The sequence below is a fragment of the Ranitomeya variabilis genome, chromosome 4, assembly GCF_051348905.1.
Source record: "Ranitomeya variabilis isolate aRanVar5 chromosome 4, aRanVar5.hap1, whole genome shotgun sequence".
Classification (NCBI taxonomy): domain Eukaryota; kingdom Metazoa; phylum Chordata; class Amphibia; order Anura; family Dendrobatidae; genus Ranitomeya; species Ranitomeya variabilis.
The window spans coordinates 6,830,271-6,843,276 of NC_135235.1; the positions used below are offsets into that span (position 1 = coordinate 6,830,271).

The 13,006-nt window shown below is 45.9% G+C and overlaps 1 protein-coding gene across 1 annotated transcript in view; it reads left to right on the forward strand.

Moving 5' to 3' along the window:
* Positions 1 to 2,028: 2,028 nt before the first annotated feature.
* VAX1 (ventral anterior homeobox 1) overlaps positions 2,029 to 13,006 on the forward strand; it is a 101,440-nt gene continuing 90,462 nt past the window's right edge. The window contains exon 1 of the mRNA XM_077257894.1: positions 2,029 to 2,460. Coding sequence (XP_077114009.1) covers positions 2,235 to 2,460 — 226 coding nt within the window. The 5' untranslated portion in view covers positions 2,029 to 2,234. The remainder of the gene's footprint in view (positions 2,461 to 13,006) is intronic.

The window sequence follows — 13,006 nt, forward strand, 5'->3', positions numbered from 1 at the left end:
CTGCTGCAGACATCAGCTCCTTCTTTTGCTGCTGATACCAGTCTGTGCTTCCGACAACATCAGCTCCCACTGCTGCTTTCACTGTGGTACAATTTCCTGCTGTAGATGGGACTCATTGATTCTCCCCGCAGATGAAGTCACTCCCTTACCGCTGCTGGTGTAATATTTGAGGTCATTAGAGCAGACCGTACATCTGCTCCCCGATGTGTTATCCTCTGATTATTTGTGGGTGTAAGCAGCTGGTCCGTTCACAACTCCCGTGTCATTTGCACCCTGCGGACCCCTCCTGCCCACACCTCCGGCTGTGTAATAACAGAATATCTTTTGCTCTCCTGGAAATGTAACAATTTCCCCTTCTGACACATTTTTACCATTTTTATATGGCCAGATCCCAGTAATGATGGGATCCCGTCCCTCCCAGTATAACTCAACCTTGGAATATGTCTGCTAAAAATAAATCTCATCCCGTCTGTTTCATCCCTGCAGAACTTGTGTCCTGAACGAGGCTTCCAAGTGAAGTGGTCTGCGAGTGGCGTGGCCCTCCAGGGGTTAATATGTGGCCCTTGGTAAGAGCTGACTTGACTTTGTTGCACCTCCACCTCTCCGCCCAGAACTCAAATCCTCATTCTGCGTGGTGGAGTTTGCCTCCTTTCCCCTGACAGGCCGGATAGTTAACACCCGGCCCCATTAGATAATTGCCGTCTCTCAGCCCATTCTCCTTAATTCATAAAGCAGTTGAATGAGCAGGTCTGCGAGGAGGGGTCCAGTGCAAGGTGACGAGGAGCGCTCCAGCCGCCCTTCACAAGGCCAATGATTTGAATTGAGCCATTGTGGCCTAATCAATGCTTTATTGGATTACTGGCTGCGCCTCTCAGAGATGTGGGGCTAGGACAATAGGTGGCTTCTGCCCGGAGAAACTTTCTGCTGTTCCCCAGAGGACTGTGTGCCCATACCAGCACCTCAGCCGCCTTCTGGATGGTCAGATGAGCCGAGCGACTCAGACCCCCATCTCCGGACATGAGAAGTTGGGTACGGGAACCGGAGGCAGCCACAGTCGCTGGGACCATTCCAGAGATCCTTCAATGAGCCGCTGATCTCCTCCGAGACCACACATTCCAACAAAAGAGGATAATTTGGTGTCATCAGAGGGCTGGAGGGCAGGAATAAATACCAGGCACGGGGCTGACACCCTGCAATGAGGACTTGTCTGACCACTGTTGGCTGAGTGCAACCTCTTTCCCTCTGCTCAGTCGATGGGACCCCTCACATCTTTTCTCACTCATTGGGACCCCTACCCTCTTCTCTCTATCTCGTTAGGACCCCTCGTACTGTTTCCGCTGTTCTAGGGACCCTTCATCTCCTCTCAGTCACTGGGACCATTCATTCCCTGTGCTTAGTCGCTGGGTTCCCTGATGACCACTGCATAGTTTCTGAGTTACCGCATCTCCTCTGCTCAGTCACTGGGACCCCTTGCCTCCTCTACTCGGCCACTGGGATTCCTCGGCTCCTCTCCTCAGTCACTGGGACCCTTTAACTCCTCTCCTCAGTCACTGGGACCCCTCACTTCCTCTCCTTGGTCATTGGGAACCCTCGCCTCCTCTCCTCGGTCATCATTGGGACCCCTCACCTCCTCGGTCACTCTGACCCTCACATCCTCTCCCCGGTCCCTGGAGTCCATAATGACGTCTGTTTAGTTGCTGGGGCCCTTCATCCCTTGTAGCCCTTCATTCTCTCGCAGGTCACTGGAGCCCTTATATCCTTTTCTCCATCACTGAGGCCCCTCATCTCCTCTGCTATGTGGGTCTCCTCAAACTCTTCTTGGTGACTGGGGCCACTTCATCAATGATTTGGGTCCCTTCATTCATTTTCCTGTCATTGGGGTCTCTCTTTAATTGATCTGATTGTTTGCACCCTCCCCTTGATAATTAGAGCCCCTCACCCCGCTCATCATTGTGGCCCTCCATCCTCTGGTGTCAGTGATTTGGGCCCCTCATCTCCCTTCCTTAATAATTAGGGTCCCTCATCATCTCTTGTCATTGATTGGGGCCACTTGACATCTCCTCCATCTGCAGATGGTCTGGTGCATTGATGAGGAGACCTCAGTGTGGAGGCTGCAGACTCCTCGCACTCCGCGCATCCTCCAGCTCATGTAGCGCAGACAGCTCGTGTGCTCAGTGCTGGACGCGTTCAGGAAGCAGCTGCACTGCGCCCGATTAGCGCCCCATCACCAATCTATGTTTGGGAGGGTGCGCAGCATGGACCTGAGGGAGGAGAACATCTGCAGCTCAAAGCCCGGGCACAAGGAGGGCAAGGACCACAGGGACTCTCAGTCAGGCATCCCCAGTCCATATCTCAAGGATCAAACACAGGGCATCTACTCCTCGGCCCCGGGAGCCTCCGACCCCTGCGCCAAAAGCAAGAGCACAGACCCGGACTACTGCAGGAGGATCCTGGTGCGAGGTAACCTCAATGTCCCCCATGTGTACCACATACACCCAACCACACAGTGCACCCACATGTTCCCATGTACGACCTTACCACTATAGAGGCGACTCCGAGCATTAGAGATCTGTCCCATGTAAACTTTACTCCTTCCACCTTCCTCATATGCATTCCTCCCTAACCCTCTGTACACCTCCACATAGCTACCCCACACGCACCCTATATATACCCTTATATACAGTACGCGCCTCCATCACCCTTACACACCTTCATGCCTCACTCATCCAGGGGCCCTTATATCTAGGTGACAGACACACTTCCATAGTGCTTTATACTTCAGTGACCCTTAATATCTGTGTGCCGGGACCTGTATACTCTCCGTCATACTCACAGTATATATGAACCCTATATACCTATATACCTACCTTCATGTGAGTGCTCTACATTAACCCTGAATGACCCTTTACTCTGCACACGGCTGCATAACTCTTCATGTGCAGACCGTCATACAACGCCCTTGTATAAAGCCGCTATTCATGCCTCCATACTGCCCATCTACACATCCCCATTCGCACCTTCAAACCCTCGTTCTCTATACATTGTGTAGAAGACGCTATGTCGTCAAATCCCTTTAAGCCTCTTCTATATGGCTCCGTATACCAATCATACATGCACCGTGCCCACCTCTATGACCCGTTACATTTACCTATCCCTATACAGACCGTCATATACTCACTGAAGTAAAGCGTATACACAGTATATAAATCCATATACTCACCCTGTATATTAACCCTTACACTCACACACCTCTGTATTCCTAGCCCTATATGCATAACTTACATCCATCCTGATACACGCTGCTGTATATACACCTTCATGCACATTAACTTGTATATACATAACTCCGACATGCCTATGTATGCCATATACATGCTCCCAATATACACATACCTCCATTCACTTGCTCTATATATTAACTATTACATACATAACTCCATACATTGTCGTATACTCCTATATACCATCCTCTATACACACCTTCATACACTCGCTCTATAAAGACTGTCGTACACTCCTATATACCATCCTCTATACACACCTTCATACACTCTCTCTATATAGACTGCCATATACTCCTATATACCATCCTCTATACACACCTTCATACACTCGCTCTATAAAGACTGTCGTACACTCCTATATACCATCCTCTATACACCAGTTCATACACTCTCTCTATATAGACTACCGTACACTCCTATATACCATCCTCTGTACACACCTTCATACACTGGCTCTATATAGACTGTCATACACTCCTATATACCATCCTCTATACACACCTTCATACACTCTCTCTATATAGACTGCCGTACACTCCTATATACCATCCTCTATACACACCTCGCTCTATAAAGACTGTCGTACACTCCTATATACCATCCTCTATACACCACTTCATACACTCTCTCTATATAGACTACCGTACACTCCTATATACCATCCTCTATACACACCTTCATACACTCGCTCTATATAGACTGTCATACACTCCTATATACCATCCTCTATACACACCTTCATACACCTGCTTTATATAAAATGCAGTACACTCCTATATACCATCCTCTATATACACCTTCATACACTCGCTCTATATAGACTGTTGTATACTCCTATATACCATCCTCTATACACACCTTCATACACTGGCTCTATATAGACTGTCATACACTCCTATATACCATCCTCTATACACACCTTCATACACTCACTCTATATAGACTGTTGTATACTCCTATATACCATCCTCTATACACACCTTCATACACTCTCTCTATATAGACTGTCGTATACTCCTATATACCATCCTCTATACACACCTTCATACACTCGCTCTATATAGACTGTCATACACTCCTATATACCATCCTCTATACACACCTTCATACACCTGCTTTATATAAAATGCAGTACACTCCTATATACCATCCTCTATATACACCTTCATACACTCGCTCTATATAGACTGTTGTATACTCCTATATACCATCCTCTATACACACCTTCATACACTGGCTCTATATAGACTGTCATACACTCCTATATACCATCCTCTATACACACCTTCATACACTCACTCTATATAGACTGTTGTATACTCCTATATACCATCCTCTATACACACCTTCATACACTGGCTCTATATAGACTGTCATACACTCCTATATACCATCCTCTATACACACCTTCATACACTCACTCTATATAGACTGTTGTATACTCCTATATACCATCCTCTATACACACCTTCATACACTCTCTCTATGTAGACTGCCGTACACTCCTATACACCATCCTCTATACACACCTTCATACACTCTCTCTATATAGACTGTCGTATACTCCTATATACCATCCTCTATACACACCTTCATACACTGGCTCTATATAGACTGTCATACACTCCTATATACCATCCTCTATACACACCTTCATACACTCTCTCTATATAGACTGTTGTATACTCCTATATACCATCCTCTATACACACCTTCATACACTCTCTCTATATAGACTGTCGTACACTCCTATATACCTTCCTCTATACACATCTTCATACACTCGCTCTATATAGACTGCCGTACACTCCTATATACCATCCTCTATACACACCTTCATACACTCGCTCTATGTAGACTGTCGTACACTCCTATATACCTTCCTCTATACACATCTTCATACACTCGCTCTATATAGACTGCCGTACACTCCTATATACCATCCTCTATACACACCTTCATACACTCTCTCTATATAGACTGTCGTATACTCCTATATATCATCCTCTATACACACCTTCATACACTGGCTCTATATAGACTGTCGTATACTCCTATATACCATCCTCTATACACACCTTCATACACTCGCTCTATATAGACTGTCGTATACTCCTATATATCATCCTCTATACACACCTTCATACACTGGCTCTATATAGACTGCTGTACACTCCTATATACCATCCTCTATACACACCTTCATACACTCGCTCTATATAGACTGTTGTACACTCCTATATACCATCCTCTATACACACCTTCATACACTCGCTCTATGTAGACTGCCGTACACTCCTATATACCATCCTCTATACACACCTTCATACACTCGCTCTATAAAGACTACCGTACACTCCTATATACCATCCTCTATACACACCTTCATACACTCGCTCTATATAGACTGCTGTACACTCCTATATACCATCCTCTATACACACCTTCATACACTCGCTCTATAAAGACTACCGTACACTCCTATATACCATCCTCTATACACACCTTCATACACTCGCTCTATATAAAATGCTGTACACTCCTATATACCATCCACTATACACACCTTCATACACTCGCTGTATATATACTGCCGAACACTCCTTTATACCATCCTCTATACACACCTTCATATACTGGCTCTATAAAGACTACCGTACACTCCTATATACCATCCTCTATACACACCTTCATACACTCGCTCTATGTAGACTGCCGTACACTTCTATATACCATCCACTATACACACCTTCATACACTCGCTGTATATATACTGCCGAACACTCCTTTATACCATCCTCTATACACACCTTCATATACTGGCTCTATAAAGACTACCGTACACTCCTATATACCATCCTCTATACACACCTTCATACACTCGCTCTATATAGATTGCCGTACACTCCTATATACCATCCTCTATACACACCTTCATACACTCGCTCTATATAAAATCCTATATACTCCTATATACCATCCTCTATACACACCTTCATACACTCGCTCTATGTAGACTGCCGTACACTCCTATGTACCATCCTCTATACACACCTTCATACACTCGCTCAGTATAGACTGTTGTACACTCCTATATACCATCCTCTATACACACCTTCATACACTCTCTCTATATAGACTGCTGTATACTCCTATATACCATCCTCTATACACACCTTCATACACTCTCTCTATATAGACTGCTGTATACTCCTATATACCATCCTCTGTACACACCTTCATACACTCGCTCTATATAGACTGTCGTACACTCCTATATACCATCCTCTATACACACCTTCATACACTCTCTCTATATAGACTGTCGTACATTCCTATATACCTTCCTCTATACACACCTTCATACAGATACTCTATATAGACTGTTGTACACTCCTATATACCATCCTCTATACACACCTTCATACACTCGCTCTATATAGACTGTTGTATACTCCTATATACCATCCTCTATACACACCTTCATACACTCACTCTATATAGACTGTCGTATACTCCTATATACCATCCTCTATACACACCTTCATACACTCACTCTATATAGACTGTCGTATACTCCTATATACCATCCTCTATACACACCTTCATACACTCACTCTATATAGACTGTCGTACACTCCTATATACCATCCTCTATACACACCTTCATACACTCGCTCTATATAGACTGCCGTATACTCCTATATACCATCCTCTATACACACCTTCATACACTCACTCTATATAGACTGTCGTATACTCCTATATACCATCCTCTATACACACCTTCATACACTCACTCTATATAGACTGTCGTATACTCCTATATACCATCCTCTATACACACCTTCATACACTCACTCTATATAGACTGCTGTACACTCCTATATACCATCCTCTATACACACCTTCATACACTCACTCTATATAAAATGCAGTACACTCCTATATACTATCCTCTATACACACCTTCATACAGTCGCTCTATGTAGACTGTCGTACACTCCTATATACCATCCTCTATACACACCTTCATACACTCGCTCTATATAGACTGCTGTACACTCCTATATACCATCCTCTATACACACCTTCATACACTCGCTCTATATAGACTGTCGTATATTCCTATATACCATCCTCTATACACATCTTCATACACTCGCTCTATATAGACTGCCGTACACTCCTATATACCATCCTCTATACACACCTCGCTCTATATAGACTGTCATACACTCCTATATACCTTCCTCTATACACACCTTCATACACTTGCTCTATATAGACTGCTGTATACTCCTATATACCGTCCTCTATACACACCTTCATACACTCGCTCTATATAGACTGTCGTATACTCCTTTATACCATCCTCTATACACACCTTCATACACTCGCTCTATATAGACTGTTGTACACTCCTATATACCATCCTCTGTACACACCTTCATACACTCGCTCTATATAGACTGTCGTACACTCCTATATACCGTGCTCTATACACACCTTCATACACTCGCTCTATATAGACTGTCGTATAATCCTATATACCATCCTCTATACACACCTTCATACAGTCGCTCTATATAGACTGTCGTATAATCCTATATACCATCCTCTATATACACCTTCATACACTCGCTCTATATAGACTACCGTACACTCCTATATACCATCCTCTATACACACCTTCATATACTCGCTCTATATAGACTGCCGTACATTCCTATATACCATCCTCTATACACACCTTCATATACTCGCTCTATATAGACTGCCGTACATTCCTATATACCATCCTCTATACACACCTTCATATACTCTCTCTATATAGACTGTCGTACACTCCTATATATCATCCTCTATACACACCTTCATACACTCGCTCTATATAGACTGTCATATACTCCTATATACCATCCTCTGTACACACCTTCATACACTCGCTCTATATAGACTGTCGTACACTCCTATATACCGTCCTCTGTACACACCTTCATACACTCGCTCTATATAAAATGCTGTATACTCCTATATACCATCCTCTATACACACCTTCATACACTCGCTCTATATAAAATGCTGTACACTCCTATATACCATCCTCTATACACACACCTTCATACAGTCGCTCTATATAGACTGTCGTATAATCCTATATACCATCCTCTATATACACCTTCATACACTTGCTCTATATAGACTACCGTACACTCCTATATACCATCCTCTATACACACCTTCATATACTCGCTCTATATAGACTGCCGTACACTCCTATATACCATCCTCTATACACACCTTCATACACTCGCTCTATGTAGACTGCTGTATACTCCTATATACCATCCTCTGTACACACCTTCATACACTCGCTCTATATAGACTGTCGTACACTCCTATATACCATCCTCTATACACACCTTCATACACTCGCTCTATATAAAATGCTGTATACTCCTATATACCATCCTCTATACACACCTTCATACACTCACTCTAAATATACTGCCGTACACTCCTATATACCATCCTCCATACACACCTTCATACACTCGCTCTATATATACTGCCGTACGCTCCTATATACCATCCACTATACACCACTTCATACACTCGCTCTATATAGACTGCTGTACACTCCTATATGCCATCTTCTATGTACACACCTGTACAGACACAGACTTTCCTGCACACCCTATATACTCCCACTTCCCTTCGCATACACATTTGGCTTATATATTAGCCATTATACACATACTTCCTTATTTTGCAGATCTCCATGATGACCATCTTGTATATAGGCAGCTCCATAATGTCCCCTGTACATAAAGCTAAGTCCTTACACTCATCTGCAATATCTATGACCGAGCCACGGTGCGGACACGCGTCCAAACCCCCAACGCTCCACCCGTCACATACTTCTCTAAGGCTATGTGCCCACGTTGCGGATTTCTGTGCAAATTTTTCCGCTCAGTTTTTGTAAAAACCGCAGGTAAAACACCCTGCTGATTACCTGCGGACTACCTGCGGATTTACTGCATTTTTTGTGCGGATTCCATCTGCGGTTTTACACCTGCGGATTCCTATTATGGAGCAGGTGTAAAACGCTGCGGAATCTGCACAAAGAATTGACATGCTGCGGAAAATAAACTGCAGCGTTTCCGGGTGGTATTTTCTGCAGCATGTGCACTGCAGATTTTTTTTTCCTGTACACTCAGGGAAAACTGCTGCGAATCCGAAGCATCAAATCCGCAGCGTGTGCACAGAGCCTGAATCTCCTGCTGCTTCCAGACACCGCACCACCTGCCCATCTCTGCACTGCAGCGGCCCCCAAATGCCCACCTCCTGCATCCCCCCACTGCTGTTCCCTGCCCCAAACCTCCCAGTATAGACTTACCTTTACTGCACGCACCCCTGTATACGCCCCATACCAGCGCCTTGTATATATACATCCCATACAGTATATTCACCTTCCTTCTATAGCCATGCCCTGCATCATCACACCTATAGGGCCCTATACTCCTCACATCCACAGCTGTACATTTACCCATATACCTTCACCACCACCTATACATCCACGTATACATCCACCTATATCACATCTGCACAATGACCGACAGTCCCTCCTACATCGGCCTACTACATGTGATCACCCTGAACATTCACTCAGATTCCCACACACAGATTGTATTATTTGTGGGCAACTCGGTGGCTCAGTGGTTACCACTGTATGGTGGATCAGTGGTTGGCATTGTACAGTGGCTCAGTGGTTAGCAGTGTATGGTGGCTCAGTGGTTACCACTGTATGGTGGATCAGTGGTTGGCATTGTACAGTGGCTCAGTGGTTAGCACGGTGCAGTGGCTAAGTGGTTAGCGCTGTATGATGGATCAGTGGTTAGCACTGTACGGTGGCTCAGTGGTTAGCACTGTATGATGGCTCAGTGGTTAGCACTGTATGGTGGCTCAGTAGTTGGCATTGTACGGTGGATCAGTGGTTAGCAGTGTATGGTGGCTCAGTAGTTAGCACTGTACGGTGGATCAGTAGTTAGCACTGTACAGTGGCTCAGTGGTTAGCACTGTACGGTGGCTCAGTAGTTGGCATTGTACGGTGGCTCAGTGGTTAGCACTGTATGGTGGCTCAGTAGTTAGCACAGTACGGTGGATCAGTGGTTAGCACTGTATGGTGGCTCAGTAGTTGGCATTGTACGGTGGATCAGTGGTTAGCAGTGTATGGTGGCTCAGTAGTTAGCACTGTACGGTGGATCAGTAGTTAGCACTGTACAGTGGCTCAGTGGTTAGCACTGTACAGTGGCTCAGTGGTTAGCACTGTATGGTGGCTCAGTAGTTGGCATTGTACGGTGGCTAAGTGGTTAGCACTGTATGGTGGCTCAGTAGTTAGCACTGTACGGTGGATCAGTGGTTAGCACTGTAAAGTGGCTCAGTGGTTAGCACTGTACGGTGGCTCAGTGGTTAGCACTGTATGGTGGCTCAGTAGTTGGCATTGTACGGTGGCTCAGTGGTTAGCACTGTATGGTGGCTCAGTAGTTGGCATTGTACGGTGGATCAGTGGTTAGCTCTGTACAGTGACTCAGTAGTTATCACTGTACAGTGGCTCAGTGGTTAACACTGTACGGTGGCTCAGTGGTTAGGACGGCAATGCTGGGGTCCTGGGTTCAAATTCCATCAAGAACGGTATCTGCAAGGAGTTTGTATGTTCTCCCCGTGTTTCATGGGTTTCCTCCAGTTTCCTCCCACACTCCAAAGACTGATAGGGGATGTAGACTGTGAGCCCCAATGGGGACAATGCTGATGCCTGTAAAGCTGTGGAAGTAATGGCGTGGTATAAGCAGAGCATAATAATAGTAATATTTATATATTTCATACACCTATATAAAGTCAGTCCTATACTCTTATTCTTATAGCCATTCATCCATATATACAGAAGCATACACTCAGCCATATAAATGGGCTTATATACAGTCAGCCATCTCTACACCAACTCCTTACCCATCCTCATACACTTACCCCCAGGTGCTCACTTCTATAACTATGCCTGGTCACCACTCCAGAGCACTCACCTCCATATCTTCACCCCTGGACACTCACCTCCATAGCTTCACCCCTGGGCACTCACCTCCATAGCTTCACTCCTGGAAACTCACCTCCATAGCTTCACCCCTGGGCACTCACCTCCATAGCTTCACCCATGGGCACTCACCTGCATAGCTTCACCCCTGGGCACTCATCTCCATAGCTTGACCCCTGGACACTCACCTACATATCTTCACTCCTGGGCACTCATCTCCATAGTTTCACCCCTGGGCACTCACCTCCATAGTTTCACCCCTGGGCACTCACCTCCATAGCTTCAGCCCTGGGCACTCACCTCCATAGCTTCACACCTGGATTCTCATCTCCATATCTTTACCCTAGGGCATTCACTTCCATATCTTCACCCCTGGACACTCACCTCCATATCTTTACCCCTGGACACTCACCTCCATATCTTCACCCCAGGGCACTCACCTCCATAGCTTCACCCCTGCGCACTCACCTCCATATCGTCACACCTGGACTCTCACCTCCATATCTTCACCCCAAGGCACTCACCTCCGTATCTTCACCCCTAGGCACTCACCTCCGTATCCTCACCCCTGGACACTCGCCTCCATATCTTCACCCCTGGACATTCACCTCCATATCTTCACCCCAGGGCACTCACCTCCATAGCTTCACCCCTGGGCACTCACCTCCATATCTTTACCCCTGAACACTTACCTCCATATCTTCTCCCCTGGACACTCACCTCCGTATCCTCATGCCTGGACACTCACCTCCATATCTTCACCCCTAGACATTCTCCTTCATATCTTCACCCCAGGGCACTCACCTCCATATCTTCTCCCCTGGACACTCACCTCCATATCTTCACTTCTGGGCACTCACCTCCGTATCCTCACACCTGGACACTCACCTCCATATCTTCACCCCTAGACATTCACCTCCATATCTTCACCCCAGGGCACTCACCTCCATATCTTCACCCCTGGACACTCACCTCCTTATCTTCACCCCTGGGCCCTCACTTCCATATCTTCACTCCTGGGCACTCACCTCCGTATCCTCACCTCTGGACATTCACCTCCATATCTTCACCCCTGGACACTCACCTCCATATTGTTACACCTGTACTCTCACATCCATATCTTCACCCCTGGGCACTCACCTCCATATCTTCACCCTAGGACACTCATCTCCTTATTTTCACTCCTGGGCACTCACCTCCATATCTTCATCCCTGGGCACTCACCTCCATATCTTCACCCCTGGACACTCACCTCCATGTCGTTACACCTGGGCACTCACCTCCATATCTTCACCCCTGGGCACTCACTTCCATATCTTTACCCCTGGACACTCACCTCCATATCATTACACCTGGACTCTCACCTCCATACCGTTACACCTGGGCACTCACCTCCATATCTTCACCCCTGGGCACTCACCTCCATTTCTTCACCCCTGGACACTCACCTCCATATCGTTACACCTGGGCATTCACCTCCATATCTTCACCCCTGGGCACTCACCTCCATATCTTTACCCCTGGACACTCACCTCCATATCATTACACCTGGACTCTCACGTCCATATCTTCACCCCTGGGCACTCACCTCCATATCTTCACCCCTGGACACTCACCTCCATATCTTCAC